Source organism: Lipotes vexillifer, unplaced genomic scaffold (assembly GCF_000442215.2).
Source record: "Lipotes vexillifer unplaced genomic scaffold, Lipotes_vexillifer_v1.1 scaffold179, whole genome shotgun sequence".
Lineage (NCBI taxonomy): Eukaryota > Metazoa > Chordata > Mammalia > Artiodactyla > Lipotidae > Lipotes > Lipotes vexillifer.
In genome coordinates, this window is record NW_006796798.1 from 469199 (window position 1) to 487680 (window position 18482).

The following is an 18482-nucleotide window of genomic DNA, read 5'->3' on the forward strand; positions in this document are numbered from 1 at the left end:
TTCCTGCTGCTTTTGGGAAGTGTGCTACAAGCATCACTGCTATCTTGTTGAGGCGGGTTGTACTGTCTCTCTCTGTAGGCTAAGTAAGCCCTTCGACTCCGAGAGTGTCCTTCATTACTGCCCGGCCGGCTTTTCGACAAGCCATTCTGCACGCTGCCTTCCACGCTCGTGGGGACGTCATAGGCATATTCTCTTAGGACTGTGAGTCTGCTGGCCCGGTGCCCTTTACTTCTGTTTTTATGATGGCGGCTTGGGTGTACGTTTGTTCGAAATGGAACTTCTAAAGGCGCCACATGCATTTTAATATCATTGTCCATCGAATGCTCCGTCAGACTATTGTCAAGCTGAGGTGTGGCGTTCAAAGGTAGAGAGTTGGTATGGCACTGAGCTGCAGCAGCCTGCAAGTTTGTTAATTTGCAGCCCTGGGAGGAGTTTTTGAAGCTCGATGCACTCTTGTTTGTGCATGAAGATTCTGTGCTGCTGTTGCTGCACTTGGGGGCCTCCCCGCTCGGCCCACTGGAGCTGGGGGGCTGCACGTTGACCTGGACCGAGTACGCGCTCCGGCCCGGGCAGCAAGTCATGATCCATGCGAGCCGGACGTCCTCCCTGTTGACACAATGGTGAACCATGATGAATGCACTGAGGCTCAAACACGTGGCTCCAAAAAAGAAGCTAAAAACCAAGTCTAAAGGGTAATACAAAGAAACAGCCAAGGCCCCAAACATCCACAAAGCGACATATAAGAGCAAGGTAAGGCTGGCTCCCAAAAGTTGAGAATGGAAAGTATGCTCATTTTCCAGGGCTGATGTCGAGATGAGGGAGAGAGACAGGGAATCCTGATGATTTACTTCGCCATTTTCATTGGCTGCCAGCCTCTGCTGCTCCTCACTGGGTTCCTTCAGCTCGTATTTGCGCTCAGGATGTCTTTTCAACTGAATAAATATGCTTAGAAAGTACATACAGTTTACAAAAGTGATGAAGCTGGCAGGCCCGTAGAAGGCTCCCAAGGAGGGTTCCCATGCCATCCAGCAGCTAGGAAAGAAAATGGTGAACAGTTCAGATGCTACATATGTCAACAAACCGTTTAAGAAACTGCAGTAAACTTTAGTGCTTAGGAAACAGTTAGAAGAGAAACAATCGACTCAGGTACGCAGAGAACGCTAAATACTCACTAGGGCGCATTTGGCCGACTACCGTAATTCTTGATGTTTGCTGCCGCTGTTATGCCACAAACTATAACGGGTATACCGCCACCGATCAGGTAAAACCTAGAAATGGCAGTGAAGGAAATAACAGCACATCAATCCAATTTATTAAGGTGGATACATCACAGTATCTCAGTACTGCAGAAGTTATTCCTTAAAGATTGATTACTATTCCAATAATGCATTGAAGGTTAACATTTAAAGCCTGCTTTGTTAACAGTAACATTTTTTAAAGTTTTTATTTATTTTGGATTTCTTTTTTAAAAAAAGCGTATAAGGTTTCTGAGTTAAGGAAAGCTGATCAGCTTCTGCCACCCTGTGGACAGGCAAAGTAACAGTAAGCTACTACAGGCAGGGCTTCAGTTTATACTTTTTCCTTTTGGGGGAATGGGGCTTCTTTTAGATTCAGCTGATGAAGCAGGAAGTTAGTCCACTACATAATGGACTTTAAGATCTTACTGCACCACAGGTCAGACTAAATATATAATGACGTTATTTATTTATTAATGTCCGGCTAAACCTGCATATTCCAGGATGTTCTACTGCTGTGTATGCTTATCTTCAGTCAGCTGAGATTGGGACAAGAAAGATACCTGGATCCCAGCAACGTCCTGCAGCACTCAGGCCCTTCCTGACCCCTTTCCCACAGACTAGCAGGTGCAGGAAGAAATGAGGCTATGGCTCATGGCTGGCTATGAAGAACAACTTTGTGCAGGGAGGTACAGCTTCTTTGAGTTCTCTGAGAAGAGAAGAGGGGAAGGTCCTGCCCCGGCTAGCTACCCCTGGGTACAGCCAATCTTAATTCTGCATTTGCCAGGTCCAAAGACACAGTCCAAATGCTAATTGGCTGGATAAAGGCGATATTCGTAACACATTTTCCGTACATTTTTTTCTTAGTCATGCTCACAGGTACTAAAATCCTTCAATACGATATCATTGCTGAAGAAGACAGCTAATTACCCTATAAAACTATAACCCTGTCTTCTAATTTCACAGATTAGAGGCAGGCCAACGTCCGTGACCTTGCCCTTCTTCCTGCTATACTAATTCACAGCTGCTTCTTACCGGAAAAGAAGGCATCAGTTCACCCAAATTTATCTCGGGCTCCACATTCCTCTCTGCCACTCCTTCCCCACCCGACTCTGGGACTGCCTGTTACCAAATAACCCTTATTTTGCAGCTTTAAATCGTCTTCTCCACTGCATATTCCTTCTAGGCTATAAGTCTATTCACGTTTTCCCTATCTTCTAAAACTTTCCTTCAACCACCACCTTCTTTCTTGCTCCCTTTGGTGACAAACCCCTGGAAACAACAGCACCATCAAGTGCCTCACCTTTGTCACCTTATTGTGAGATGAGGCCGCTTCCACCTACCATGCTACTGAAACCGCCCTCTCTGAGGCCAGCAGACTCAAGGCAAGCCCCACATCCACCCTCCAGGTAGCCGTGATGCTGGGGTTTCTTTAAGCTCAGGGACATGGGGGAAGGAGAGCATCCTAAAGGGTGAGCCTGCAGTGTCTAAAGCAAAGGGGGTACCTGCAGGTCACTAGGGACTGCACAGGCTTTGCAGCCCAAGCTGCCTTTTTGTTTTTTTGCGGTACGCGGGCCTCTCGCTGTTGTGGCCTCTCCCGTTGCGGAGCACAGGCTCTGGACGCGCAGGCTCAGCGGCCATGGCTCACGGGCCTAGCCGCTCCGCGGCATGTGGGATCTTCCCAGACCGGGGCACGAACCTGTGTCCCCTGCATCGGCAGGCGGACTCTCAACCACTGCGCCACCAGGGAAGCCCTGCCTTTTTGTTTTTAATCACCTAACAGAAAGGAAACCTAACAGAAAGCTGCATGAGGATAGGTAGGATTCCTATCTCTTAGCCAAACGCCATCCCTCAGTTCCTTTAATACCACTGACAGGGATGTCAAATCACATCCTGCAATCTGACCGTGGCCCAGCACTCCTGCTGCCCCTTCCCACCCATGGAACTGCTCTCTCCCGAATCTTCAATGTTCTCTTTCAATTCTTCCCTTTATCTGCTATGGCCCATTTATATGGCCCAGGGATCATTCTTAACTAACTTTTCTCTAGGAGAGGTTGCTCGTTATCACTGCTTCAACGAATACACGTGAAAACATCTGTCCTGTCCAGAGTACACGTAGCTCGATTTCTCTGCTGAGCACCAGACTCCCAAAATGTAAACTTTCCATGACAGAGTACTGGTGAGCCCACCTCCCCTGTGCTTACCCTCTCAGAGTCCCCGCATCTGCTTTTCCTCTATGATTTTCTCAGTTGATGGACGCACCATCTGCAGAGGGGCCTTAGCGAACTGAAGTAAACACTCTGCAGCCACCTTCGAATCCTGGCACACACCCTCAAATCCAGCTGGCCATCAATCCTAGAGAAACTGCCTCAAGTGTCTGAACACGTATCCTCTCTAATCTCCATGCCACTGTTCTAGCTGCAGTCCTCACGGGGACCCCCGAATGACCTCAGTGGAATTATTTATATATGCCCCCTACCCTCCAGCATTCCAATGTATAGCCCACATTTTAACCTGCCCCCGCCGCAAGGCCTGAAACTCAGTTTTCACTCTGAATCCTACTACTGTACACTGTACACCCTAGGTTCCTGCCACAGCCAAACTGCACTTCTCAAATTTGCTCAGCTCGCCACGGGATCCTGTATCTGGAGTACAACCTCCATCCTTTGTGCCGGTGGTCAAGCAACTCCTAATAGCCTACCATCCCCCGCAGAATTAATGGCTCCTTTGTTGATACTTTCAAATAACACATCTCCACTCCAGCTCTTACACAGCTGCAGCCGGTTCTTCTTTCAGACTGTCTCCTCAGACTGTAAACCCCTCAAGGGCAGGAGGTTTTCCTTCAGTCCCTGGCCCAGGGCAAGGTACACATCCAGCATTCAACACACTCAGAGACACTGATGGACTGACTTCTACTCATCCAGCACAAGAATCCATTGACAACTGATTCAGATTGTAATGGTAGAAACAGCATGACCCCAAAACTGTTTTGTCTTTTGTAGAGAATAACCACATGGATATGTACTTGACTAGGTTAAAATCTATCACATGACCTCAAGGAAATAAAAACAGCTAATATTTTCACAGAGCTTACTCTGTGGCCAGTACCATCTTAAGTGCTTTACAAAGTAAGTCACTTATTCCTCACAACAACTCCTTGAAGGAGAATCATTCCCACTTTGTATGAGATAGAAAGGCATAGAGAGAATACATAACTTCACAAAGCACTCCCAGTTGCAAGGCTGCTTACAAGTCCATTTTTTTTACTTTCCAAAACTCACTGAGCAATTTTTTGTTATGACCATGCTTCATTAAATTTAAGATGTAATGGACATTTAACATAAAACAGTACACAAAGATATTAGATACCTGAGCATTGGTCTTGGTGGAGGTGGCAGCTCATCAGGATCCTGGCATCTTTTAGCTTTTCTAGTGACTTGTTTGTAGATATTTCGAGCTGTCACTCCCACCCAGAGAACTGTAGCAAGGGTGGAATAATGAAGAATTATTCCAACCTAGAAAGAAGATTGAAGAACACATGAACTAAAACAAACAAAATTCCCCTTTACAATCATAAAGTACAGTAGCTGCCAGTAAACTTTATCAAAAAGATTGGTAAGTTACTTTTGAAAATCTGACTCAAAAACAGTATGAAGGTGTATTCTAATGATCAATTCCTTTGCCTGCTGATAAAGAAAGCACTCTAACAGACGTATAATAGAGGATCAAATCAACAGCTGGACCTAGGAGGCCCACAGACTACAACTTATACACAAGATGACTCTAAATATATCACGGAATTCGCTCCTGGACAACAATAAGCCAAAGACATGTTACTCGCAGATGCTATGTTATAAATTAGAGTTGAGTTCCTAAAGCCCATTTTAAGGAGGAATATAGAAGTCAAGGGTAACTAGAGGGTGGAAGTCACAGCACACAGAGACCTGAGTAGTTCTAATTCAGAGCTTTTATATATCAAAATGGTAAGTGAGCAATATAACAGATTGATTATTTTAAGTGAGTGAGCTCTGAAATCAACAAGTTTGCCTGGTTTTAAAACAAGAATCAACCCCTTGTGACACCTTAGCAAGCTTGCATAACATTTCAAGCACTGTTTTCCTCATCTGTAAACTGAGAATAATATAAAACTACCATGAGGCTTTGAAAAAGACAGTCTATATAAAGCATTTAGCACATCGCCTGGTCCCTGATAAGCAATTAAAAATACAGCAATATTTTTATTATTACTTATTAGGAGTATGGTTTTAAGAAAATAATGTCAACCTTTCCGAAATTAATGTCCCTCATTTTTCTTTTTTGGCGGTACGTGGGCCTCTCACTGTTGTGGCCTCTCCCGTTGCGGAGCATAGGCTCCGGACGCACAGGCTCAGTGGCCATGGCTCACGGGCCTAGCCGCTCCGCGGCATGTGGGATCTTCCCGGACCGGGGCACGAACCCGTGTCCCCTGCATTGGCAGGCGGACTCTCAACCACTGCACCACCAGGGAAGCCCAATGTTCCTCATTTGAACAGTGGAAGGATTATCAATAACCATCTCTAGGGGTTTTTGTAGGGACTGAATGGGCACAAGACCTGACACATACCCAAGTGCTTGATAAATGATGGATAACTGAAATATACGTAAATGATGACACCAAGTTTCTTCCCAGAGGGGTGATGGGGGCATGTTTATCATGTAACCTGTGTTTGAAGCAACACCAGTTAAAGACAGAATTCTAGATGAAGATATGTATGGGGCTAAGAAAGGTTTAAAATCTGTTTTAAGAAAAATAAATACATGGGTCATTGGAGCAGAAAGGACACAGGTCAGCTTTCTTATCTAACTACTTACTATCTTTTTGATTCTTTCTTCTTATATAATGATTACAGGTAAAATCCTATTAATGAAAAGCTCCAAGGGAAAAACAAAATTTGTTTTTAAAGGATGGCTCTCCAATTTCAAGAAAATCAAATTGATCGACATTATCAAACCTAGGTCAGTAATAGAAGCATTTAGACTGCTGCCTAAGGCTCATTTTAATGAGAACCAATCTGCAGTTAAACGTGGTGACATAAAAGCTCAGGTATTATTTTGCAGGGCAAAGTACTAGGGCGGTCATTGTCCTCTTAATGACTGGAAGGGCTAGGAGGGTGGATCCAGCCCGGCCAAACCAGAGCGGTCAGAGTATCTTCTTATTAAGAAGAAAAGTGGCTCCTTGGTTCTCGTTAGTTTTACTGACTGCACTATAAAAGCAAAATTTACAGATGTAAGTGGAACAAATAGCATAAAATAACCCTTTGAGCTACCTGGAGTCACACGAAATACTGTAAATAAAAATAGTATATTTGGATTTGGTGCATAGAAACCAAACATTCAAAACAAATCACTGATATTGACTCAAAATGGTATACACTACTGTTGCTAGTTTTCTCTGACACAGAGGTCAAAAGAATGAGACATGGCTGTAAATAAGTTTAAAAACAGAAGTTAAAAATACTTTCAACATAGGAGGTGCAAGATGGAGAATTTTCTTGTTTTAGATCTAAGAGGTAAAACTCAACCTTTAGATTTTGAAGTGTTTCTTATGGCATTTCAAAATATGCAGAGAAGTTTGCACACCTGAAAGATACTGAAGTCTTCTAATAATTCTAAACAATTATACCAATAGTGGAATTTCAGGAGTCTGATGTCACCTGCTAACAGTCACATAAGCAAATCACCAAATATTCCACAAGAACCAGAATAAAGTAGTAGGCACTGAGAACTAGCAGTGAGGGTATTCCTGTCTTTTGAAAGGAGGGAGGTGCTTCCTATTTTATTCTCCATCAGACGCTTGGGCTATACTTGAAATATAACCTCACTGTCACAATTTCTTCCAAATAAACAAGAAATAAATGTGGGAAATTTGTAAACAGTTTGGAAAAAAATAATCTAACTCATTAGGACATGTAAACAATTCATTAAATGCAACAGATTAGAACTTAAGAAAGTCACCTTACCTCAGGGACGTCAATATCCAAAGTTGAAAAATGGATACAAAATACTTATCCTAAACAGTCGCACTTTATATACACATTACCTAACCATAAACTGCTCACATACCAGAGACCAGACATTGTAACAATTGGATTTTTAACGACCAAAAAAACTACAATAGTGCAGCATGCACAGCAAGTGTGCAAAAATGATCTTTAATACTCAGATATGAATATATATAAAAATTAAGAGCTTCCACTTTTGAATGCCTGCTATGTATCCCAAAATGTATCAGACAATTTTGTACATGCTTCTATTTTATCCTCTTAGCATCCCCATTCATTTAGTGTTACAGACAAGGAGACTGAGGCTGAAAAAAGTTAAATCATCCACCAGAGGTCACATGGTCAGTGGCAGGGCTGCAACTCATAGCAGACCCCTCTACTCTGCGGGTCCTCTCTAAACAGGCAAGCACAGTTATTGGGGTGGGGTGGGGGACAGGACACACAGAGTCAAAGAGACTGTCATTTGAATCAGGCCTCTGCCACCCAAAGGCCCTAGTGACTTGGGGCAAGTTTTTTCAATTCTCTAAGACTCAATTTCTGTACTAATAAAATCTGTAAGAAATACTTCCTAGGGTTAATATGAAATTTAAGATGATAAACTTGCAGTAGTTGGCAAGTAGAAAGCTCTTAATATCCACGGGTTGAATCTTTCCCAATGCATCTCACATGCCACTGCAGCGGTCCTCTGGATAAAAGACATCAGAGAACACCTGAGAAGGTCAGCTGGCACGGTATTTAGTAGATTAAATCATGAAGTGGTAGAGCAACAAGGTAACTTAAATAAGATCCAGCCAAATCCTTTCACTGCATAGCTAAGGAAACCAAGGACTGGAAAATTAACGCTCAAGCAGTTATTCAGCAGCACGGCACGACCCAGAACCCAGATCCTTTCCCACCTTGAGTCAACATCCCCTTCTACTCTATCACTCAGCTTCTCTGTTCTCCTTTGGCTCCTCTTACAAAAAGAGAGTTCAAGGCTGTAGAATGTGCCCACGGCACCACCCAGAACGGATGACAGAAGAACCAGAGTGGGAAGTACCTGGCTGGTGGGGCATTTAACAACCTCAACCAATCACTTCGGGGAGGAACCTGTATTAGAACCTGTCCACACTGTTCATAAAATACGTGAGCTCTAAAAGGGAGAAAAGCCAAATCTACACCAATCATGTGCACATACAAAAACTGCCTGTGAAAGGTGGACACTTTAGGGTTCAGTTTTAGAGACGGAAGAAGAGCCCAAGAAACATGAAGCCCCTGCTAAGGTTAAGTAACTAGTCATATGGGCTGTTCTGGCAGACACAGCTGGCTACTAACTGAATTAAGTATTAGAATAACAAAGTGAAGTAAGTCATGTCTGGGCCAGAAATAACAAGAATGATGTTATGTCTTTCATAGAGGAAGGAAAGAACATTGTTATAAAGAAAAAAAAGAACAGAAGAAAACAACATATAAAACCTGTCCATCCCCCACCCTAGCTTTTCTGGGTAAATCCTTAACTAACAGACATTTGTTACTGAGACTCTAATAACTCGGTGCAATTCCTGTCCTTTTCATTCTAGAAATGGTATAAAATACCATTCAGGATGATGAAAGGCAGTCATCTTTACTATGGCCTCTTTCTGTTCATTTCCTTAGTGAAATAAATTTGTCTGTTCCAAGAAATCAATGAATATTTTTTAGATAGAATTGAGACTATTACTACCATTGTGTGCTGAATACACTCCTAATTGTTCATGCTCAAAACAACTCCAGGTGGAATGATTTCTACTATTAGCAAACAGAGGCCTTTTTTGTTCATTTATCCAATATCTGCTGAGCACCTACTATGCGTCAGGTCTTACACTGGGTCTTGGATAAACACTGGTGAATCAAATCAATACAATTCCTGCTCCTGTAGAGCTCTGAGTCCAGAGACAACAAATAGGTAAACGACAGTCAATCACAAAGTTTTGTAGGCACCATGGAATTTTAATAAGCACCAGAGGATAATGAGGGGGAGGGGGGTGGAGGGACTGCATCTCTGAAACAGTGACAGTAAACTGAGACCTACAAAGTAAGTGGGCGTGGGCCAGGTAAAGAAGGGGAGAAAGACTGAGAAAAGAGAAGCACTTTTTTTCGTACATGTATTAAGTTGATCCGAGATCCGTTACCTAACTTCTCATAGGCTCCCTACCAAATTTGTTTTCAAATGTATAGTAATGACCTGAAACAGGGAACTATTCTTCACTGCTAAGAGGTAACTATATCAATAACAATAGTAGTAATAGCTAGCGTCTAACTGAGCATTTACTGTATGCCAGGCACTCCTGAGTCATTTAATCCACTCAATTCTTATGTGCGCACATGCGCGCGCGCACACACACTTTCAACTGGATCTCATGAATACAATACTGGATTAATCATCAGCCTTAGGTTAATGACCATCCTAATGACTGGGCCAAGCACAAAAGCACAGCCTGCCTTTATTTAGTTATTTAATTAGCTATTGCTAATAATAGGTGTCCAAGAATCTTTCAATAAGACAAAAAGTAAGATCTTGACAAAAACCTGTATCAAGCCATATGGTCCCCTTCACCCAAGGTAATCATCACCCTGTATCCTGTGCTTATCATCCCTTTGCTTTCCTTTTTTATACAGTTTTTTGTTGCACTTATGTATTTTCTTTTTTGTTTGTTTGTTTGTTTTTTTCTGCCAGTACGCGGGCCTCTCACTGTTGTGGCCTCTCCCGTTGCGGAGCACAGGCTCCGGACGCGCAGGCCCAGCGGCCATGGCTCACGGGCCCAGCCGCTCTGCGGCATGTGGGATCTTCCCGGACCGGGGCACGAACCTGTGTCCCCTGCATCGGCAGGCGGACTCTCAACCACTGCGCCACCAGGGAAGCCCTTGCACTTATATATTTTCATTAAAAGTGTGCCGTTTCATTTTAGTTACATTTACCTCTATTAAAAAAAAAAGATATCAGGGGAAATGTCACTTACGGGACTTAATTTTTCACTTATATTCCTGAGATTGACTCACATTGCTATGCCTTGTTGTAATTCATTAATTTTGACTCTTGTGTAATATCACAATTTATTCATTCACCCTCTCAGTGATCGGCACTGGGGTTGCTTCCAGGTTTCTGCTACTGTGTAGAGTGCTGCTATGAATATTCACAGGCACACGCCTGTTCCACGTGTGTCACCTCACTCTGAGCCCAGGAGTGGGACTGTGGGTCCAGGGTGTGTGAATGCTTACCTTTAGAAGGTAAAGCCTCCTGGAGTCATCTGCTTACATTCCCACCATGTATAAATAAAACATGTGGATCCACATGTTCTTTAATACTTGGCATTGTCAGGCTTAATTTTTCTGACAGAAAAACGCATAGTATGGTAGCTATCTGAATTTGCATCTCCGTGACCACCAATGCCATGGAACATCTCTTCAGGCATACCCTGGCCCTGTGTTTACTCTGCTGTCTGCCACTCTTGCCACTTTTCCTACAGTGCTGTGTGTGGCATTCTCACTGATTACAGTTTTTAACATATATATATATTTTATTCTAATGCTCTGTCAGTGGTTATGTATTGGGAATAGCTTCTTCTAATTTGAAACTTGTCTTTTCACTTTCCTTAGGAATCTTAATTTTTCAAAAAGATCTTATTTTTAATTTAGTTCAATGTATGTCCTTTCTAGTCATATTTAAGAAATCCCTCCTTATCCCAAGGATTATGCTATTTTCTAATATAAATGTTCACTCTTTGGTTTGGACTTATATAAGTTTTTAATCTACCCAAAGTTGACTTTTTAAAAATGGCTTGAAGTACAGATCCATTTTAATCTTTTTCCAGATGGATTTCTCCAGCTCCCTTAACTGTACACTGGTCTGTCTTTACCCAACTGATGAGGCAAGTAACCTCTGTCTTATACCAAAGCTCTGCGTGGGTCTGCTTCCAAGCTTGCTCTTCTGTGTTGGTCAATTTATCCATCCCCACACCAAACACTACAGTTTTAACTACAACAGCCTCAAAAGTTTGGATCATTAGAAGTCTTCCTATTCTACAATTTTTCAGAAGTGTCCTAGCTATCTTTGGTTCTTCTTTACTTTCATATAGATTCAAAGACCATTTTATTGAGTTTCATGAAAAATTCTCTTCTTATCTATAGGTTAATTTAGGAGGAACTGCCACCTTTCTGATTTTAACTCTTCCTATTCTTGGACCTAGTGTATCTTTCCATTTATTTAGGTCTTCTTTAAGAAGACCTAAATAATAATTTACCTGGAAATTACTTTAGCTTTTTTAATATAAATAATCACATCATCTGACAACAACTCGATTATTATTCCCAATTTACAGGTGAGAAAACTGAGACACAAAAATGTTACATATTGAAATCGGGATCTAGGAAAGATAATTGTATTCCTATGTTCACTGCAGTGTTACTCACAATATCCAAGAGTTGGAAACAATCTAAATGTCTATCGATAAAGAAAATGTGATGTATACATACAACGGAATATTTACTCAGCCATAAAAAAGAAGGAAATCCTGTCGCATACTACAACACGGATGAACCTTGAGGACATTATGCTAAATGAAATAAGGCAGTCACAGAAGGAAAAATACTGCATCATTCCACTTATATGAGGTATTTACATAGTCAAGCTCACAGAGACAGGAAGTAGAACGGTGACTGCCAGGAGCTGAGGGGAGAGGGAAATTGAAGGTTGCTGATCCATGGGTATAATTTCAGTCATGCAAGATGAAAAAGTTCTAAAGATCTGCTGTACAACATTTTCCTTATAGTTAATAACTGTACTACACACTTAAAAATTTGTTAAGAGGGTAGATCTCATTATGTGCTTTTCTGCAATTAAAAAAAGTTAAATAAATTGCCCATAGAAACACTGGAAACAGTAGAGCTGAGATCCAAATCTAGGTAGTCTGAACTCAATACTCTGTGACACTGCTTGCTATCATGTACATAGAAAACAGTATGCAAATAAAATTTTACATATTTCCTATTCACATATTAAATAGTTTTGATTTTTTATACTTACACTGCAAAAACACTGTTTACTAAGGCTACATATGTAATAATTTATTTGAAATTAAGAGTTGACTATATTTTTAAATTCTTTATATGTACCACATGTAAAAAGTTTCTCATTTTTACATCTTACAGTTAAAATTTTTTCTAATTCCTAATATTTTCAAAAATAGATAAAATAGGGCTTCCCTGGTGGCGCAGTTGTTGGGAGTCCGCCTTCCGATGCAGGGGACACAGGTTTGTGCCCCGGTCCGGGAGGATCCCACGTGCCGCGGAGCGGCTGGGCCCGTGAGCCATGGCCGCTGGGCCTGCGCGTCCGGAGCCTGTGCTCCGCAACGGGAGAGGCCGCAACAGTGAGAGGCCCGCGTACCGCAAAAAAAAAAAAAAAAAAATAGATAAAATAATTTTTAAAATCCTACTATCGGAAAATGTCACTTCTCTTTCAATCACAGTCAAGATTTTATAAATTTTTTTAATTAAATGTTTGGCATGTTTATAACAGGCACGACAAGTAGCACAAAATTCCCCAAGATAAAAAGACAAGCTCCATAAGTCATATATTCAGTTGTGAAACGATAATTCAGAATTTGAAGTATACTGGTAAACTGTTTAAGTGACATACAGTTTGACTTTAATTAGCTAAAGAAAAAAGCTTTAAAGAAACAATTTTCCTTTTATAGTTAATGAAACATGAAATTTCTAGTAGCAATTTTTTTTCATTTCAGTTTTTTACTTTGACTTACTGCTTGGCAGACGCTGGCATTTCTAGTTTGAGTTACTCCTCCCACAAAGATCACACATGTCAGAAAAATATGAAAGCATAAGTTCACAAGCATGTGCCAGCCTTTGAGACTGATTCTAATCAAACTGTTAAAAGAAAAGGGAAAAAATAAGACCCAGGTTAGTATACTTGAAGCTGGACATCTTCAAGTTAACATTTCCAACTCATAAAGGGCCAGATGTAAATGTTTAAACATTTTATTAAAACATACTATCAGACACACACACACACATACACACACACACACACACACACACACACACACACTGGGTTTGAGAAATCACTCAATACAGTTTCTTAACATTTAACTTTGCAGTACAGTGAAAGAGACAAGACAAATGGAACTACTACATCCACTAAAGGCTAAACAAAATCTCCATAATAAGAAATATGTGGGCTTTTGTTAGTTACAATGTCTTATGACAGATGGATTACTTGTTTGCTTCCCAGAGATTTCTGCAAGGTGCCAAGCTCTATTTTTCCTGACTTACTAGGATAACATGGTCTAAATGCCCAGTGCATTTCTTCCTGGCCTTTCATAATGAAATGCTGAAGTCTTTCTTTTTTACATCAAAATCTCCTTGTTTCTTAACTAAATATCAAGCAATGTCACATATGTCCAGCTTAAAGAGGAAAATACATTCTAGCAAAACCTCTTGTAAAGTGAATTTCTGCTTAGAAAACCCTTTCAGCTCATTATTTCTCACCATAAAATAAAAATTTCTGTAGCTTTGCCTCCAATTAACAAAAACCATATCCCACACTTAAATTCCACAAACATTCTTAAATGCTGTCCATAAAAAAGAATATCACAACAGGCAAGAATTTATAAAACAGAAATAATACCACAGTCTGGTTCTGGGAGACACATCTGCAGGTAACCAGGCTCCGCCTTATCTCCCCCCCGTGCCCCACCCCCCAGCCACCAACACAGACTTCCCATATTCTTTCCCAGGTACAAACCCAGCAAAGTGACTGAGTGCTGGAGAAAATGAATTTACCATCACAGGCACTAATTATTTATGTCTTGAATTGCATGAAGTGAAGAGGCCTGTAGGTATTCTGAAGTAGTCGTCCTTACTTTGGAAGGATAGCATGGTATTAAACTCAGTTTTATCCTAATTAAATGTGAAACAAACTCCACAGACCTCTATTCACAAAGTGTTATTTCTTACCTGTGATGGTATATGTAACTGACGATGACCACTAAGAGGCAGAAGAGAAGAATGACAGCCGTGGTATAGACCACAGGGTGCAAGAGATTGGCTGCCTGGGTATAGAGTTCAGATCCCGTCAAATCCTGAGGTGGGGAAAATGAAAGCATTATTCTAGGACCACTTCTCTGGACATCTAGTTACTGAGCTTTTCTCAGTGACTAAAACCTACTGATAAACAGAACTCTGGCCCTTACATCTCTTCATTTTATTCAAGGACTATGGTTCATGCTATTTTCCTCACACGTTACTTTGCCCTCCTAACTCCCATGTGTTAACTACTCATGCAGTGTGTGTATACACATACACTCACACATACACACTCTGGTCTTACCATGGATCATCTGCTTTACAAATCTGAATACTGACTCTCCTATGAGGGTAATGGAGAGAAAACAGCAGTGATTCAGAAGGGCAACCACAGACTTCATCCTTTTTGATGCCCTTTCACCCACTTATCACTCTGTGCATTCATCAGCTGATAAGGCACAAAGCAGCAGTATCTCCAAGTCAATAAAGCCTAAATAGATCTAACCTCCCACAGTCAAGTTCAACAAATATGAATGGACCAGACATGGTGCAAAGCACAGGGACAGAGTGGTAAACCGTGGTTCTTGCCCTTGAAGAGCTGAAAGTCACAGGGCACTAAGATGCACAATCAGATCACAATAATGTTTGATGAACATAAGAGCAGCCCGGTGATGGGAGCAAAGAGGTCAAAGATCAGTTAACAGTAAATAATAATAGCAAATCACTTACATAGCATTTACTATAATCCAGGCACGGTGCCAGCACCTTACACAGAGTAACCCTATGAGCTGGGTATATTGTTAGCCCATTTCATAGCCTGAAAAACTGAGGCACAAAGAGGTTAAGTGCTGGAAAGGAGGATTAGATCCAAAAGAGCTTGGTTACCAAGGTTGTGATCCCAAAACCAAGGCAGACAGTGCCTTCCTAAAATGAAAACAGTGGATAGCTTAAGGCTTCCTTCCTTATAAAGGACCAAAGCAGGCTGGGAGGATGCCTGCACCCAGGCCGGACAACCAGGGTTTCAGGATCAAAGCTGTAGATTTACCAGATCCTAGCACTAAACTCTCTTTCTAAACTGATTCTGAAAGCTGCAAAAAGGTCAGCTGGATGTGGGAAGGCGTTCATAATGGGTGCACCTCCAATCCGGAAGTTCTTGAGACAATTCCGGAAACTAGAAAAACTAGATGAAAGACAGGAGGGAATGGGTGACAGACAAGGACACTGAAGACGGGCTCAACGGAGTAGGGAAGGAAGCAGCACATTTTCCCATAGAAGAATAAGAGGCTGACAGTGTATAATCACAGATCCAAAAAGATCCTATTAGAACACCTTAACAAGCCCCTCACTGTAACAAATTACGAACAGAGGCCACGGAGCCTGACAAAAATCAGAGTTAATGGGAAACTGGGAGATGCCACACAGAAAACTGCATTCCAGCCCAGGCACTCGACCCCACTGTGATGAGTCTCGAACATACAGTTCATCTCTTTATTTGATAAATGTTAACTGGATACCCACCATGGCAAGGCGCTACGCCAAGCACTGGGCATCAGCTAAACGCAGAACCCTCCAGGGCTGACAGTCTATAAACTAAGACTCGAAAAGGAAAATACAAGACAAAAGCCTACCGCCACCATTCTGAACCTGCCCTTGTGAGATGCCCGTGGGATCGGTCTATGGTACACAGCTTCAAGGTACTTGCATTCTGCTAAAAGTCCAGAATATTACAGGAGAAATTCAAAAACTACTAGGGCAACTGGAACCAGTTAGACGCTAGCTGGAGTGCACGCATTTCCCCTCGCTTCTATGAAAAGCTCCTCTTCCCATGCAGACTAAATAATTGAGGATAAACTTTCAGGGTCCAGAATGTGGTCTCTAGACTCTTTCCGTGCACTGCCTGCTTTCCATTCCTCCAGGAAATGTTCAAGAATACATCACCACTTACTAGCTGTATGATTTGGGGCAGTTACTGAGATGGAGATACCACATTTATCTCATCTGGCAGGATCTGAGGAAGGGGCAGAAGGTGTGTACGCGTGTCTTCCACAAGGCTTTGCAGAGAATAACAAGACACAGGAGGCTGGATGTTATCTAATAAAACATCAAAGTGCCAGTTCAGTTCTCAAAATATGTCATACACAATATTTACATTTAAAAGAAATCAGTTGTTTTTCAAAAGCCAAATGTGATACAGTATGAGAAAGAAGCTGGATGTTGACACAGAGGATCCAGACTCTTAAAATTCCAAGGTAGGACTAGAGGAAGAAGCAAGTACTATTGACTGGTCACACAGAGCACTGCTTCTGCAAGGGCATTTTTGTTGTCACAACAAACTGAGCTTCCCAAGTGAAAGAGAACCTCTGCTGAGAAAATGACCTTTGGAAAGGTGTGAAGAGCCAGAGAGTAAACGGTTTAGGCTTTGCGGGTCAAGAGCAAAATTGAGGCTATTATGCAGGTACTTGTTAACCACTTAAAATATAAGCATTAAAAAATTAAAAACCACTCCTAGCTTTCCAGCATTTAGAACATCAAGCAAACAGACAAATGGCAGCTGACTGGAACAGGGCTGTGGGTCAAATGTCTGCCAGGGTTTGCAGACCCCCTGCCCAGTATAAAGGAAACAAATCAAGTTAAGAAAAACCTCCTATCTTGATGACAAAAATACAAGAGAATACTATTTAAAATAACTGCGAAGATCGGGATAGGAAAGAAGTTAAGAGAAGTTAAAGATTAAAACAAAAGAGGTAAAGTAGAAATCCGAATCAAAATGATTTTCAATTGTATCGGTCAACAATATAGGCTTTGTGATACTATGACGAAAACATTGGTGAATGGGGTCAAAAGGTACAGATTTCCAGTTATAAAATAAAGCCCTGGCAATACAGTGTGCAGTATGGGGACTATATTAATAATACTATATTGCATATTTGAAAGTTGCTAAAAGAGTAGATCTTAAAAGTTTTCATCACAAGAGAAAAAAATTGTAACTGTATGGTGATAGATGCTAACTAGGCTTACCGTGGTGATCATTTTGCAATATATACAAATATCAAATCGTTACACTGTATACCTGAAACTAATACAATGCTGTATGTCAATTATACCTCTACTTTAAAAAATACAGTATCTACCTGTACAGGGAGAGGAGGTGACCTCTCAAATACCCTCAAATCCTATAATTTCACTGCTACCTATGATTCTTGCTTTCACTCTCTTTTTATAAATGAAATCACTTGTATTAAAATAAATTACTAAATACATGGTCCATAAATGGCCACTAGGAGACACCCATGAGAAAAAAAGTAGAAGTGTCATTCAGTTTGCAATATCGTTGATATATAAGATAGGAAAAGCCTGTGCCTCTGGTGCTTACTCAACAGTCCATCACTAAGTGGTGATCCTAGTCACTCTCTTTTATATGGTGCAAAGTTTAAGAAAATAGGCCAGAAAACGGAAAGTTTTCCACCAAAATAAACTGCATCAATTCAGAGAATATTAGAATACCAGAAAGTACGTTAAAAACTGCAAAGATAGTTATTGTTACGGAACCGAATAAACGGAAGAAGAGTTTTTGAAATTCTTTGTTTACTTGACAGAGATTCACACATTTACAAGGGTTTACTTTTAGCCTCAGAATTACTAAATATAAAATTACTGGCAGTTTTAAATAATTCGTTATCATCATATCAATAATAAGAATAATTATAAATCAGTAATTGTTTAAACACAACAGGATCTGAATAATGGAAGGAAGTCCAAAGAAAACATCTCAGGGTACCCTCTGTTTGTCAGAGTATAAGTATTTTTAAGAGTTTGACAATAAAATAAAATTTTAAAATAGATCTGAAATCAAAAATGTAAAAAACCCACAAAAAACAAAAAAAACCCAAGACTATGACGTCTATGTTGCTTTTAATTTTTCTCCTAAGAAACAAAGCATAATTTAAAGATTTTAATCCTCCTACCACACACCATAAACAAAAGTCAATTCCAATTAAATCACAGACCTAAATGTGAAAGGTAAAACACATTTAAAGCTTCTTAAGGCAAACAAGGGAAACTATCTTCATGATTTTGGGGTAAGCAAAGATTTCTTAAATAGGACATAAAATAGTACTACTAAAAAAATTTAGAAAAATTAGAAACTCTG

General features: G+C 40.8%; 1 protein-coding gene across 1 annotated transcript in view; it reads right to left on the minus strand.

Annotated features, from left to right (window-relative positions):
* The window catches only part of ADGRA3 (adhesion G protein-coupled receptor A3), a 122997-nt gene that overhangs the window by 325 nt on the left and 104190 nt on the right, over positions 1–18482 (minus strand). The window contains exons 15-19 of the mRNA XM_007468999.1: positions 14264–14388; positions 13051–13174; positions 4605–4750; positions 1173–1268; positions 7–1032 (exon numbers count right to left, since the gene is read on the minus strand). Coding sequence (XP_007469061.1) covers positions 7–1032; positions 1173–1268; positions 4605–4750; positions 13051–13174; positions 14264–14388 — 1517 coding nt within the window. The remainder of the gene's footprint in view (positions 1–6; positions 1033–1172; positions 1269–4604; positions 4751–13050; positions 13175–14263; positions 14389–18482) is intronic.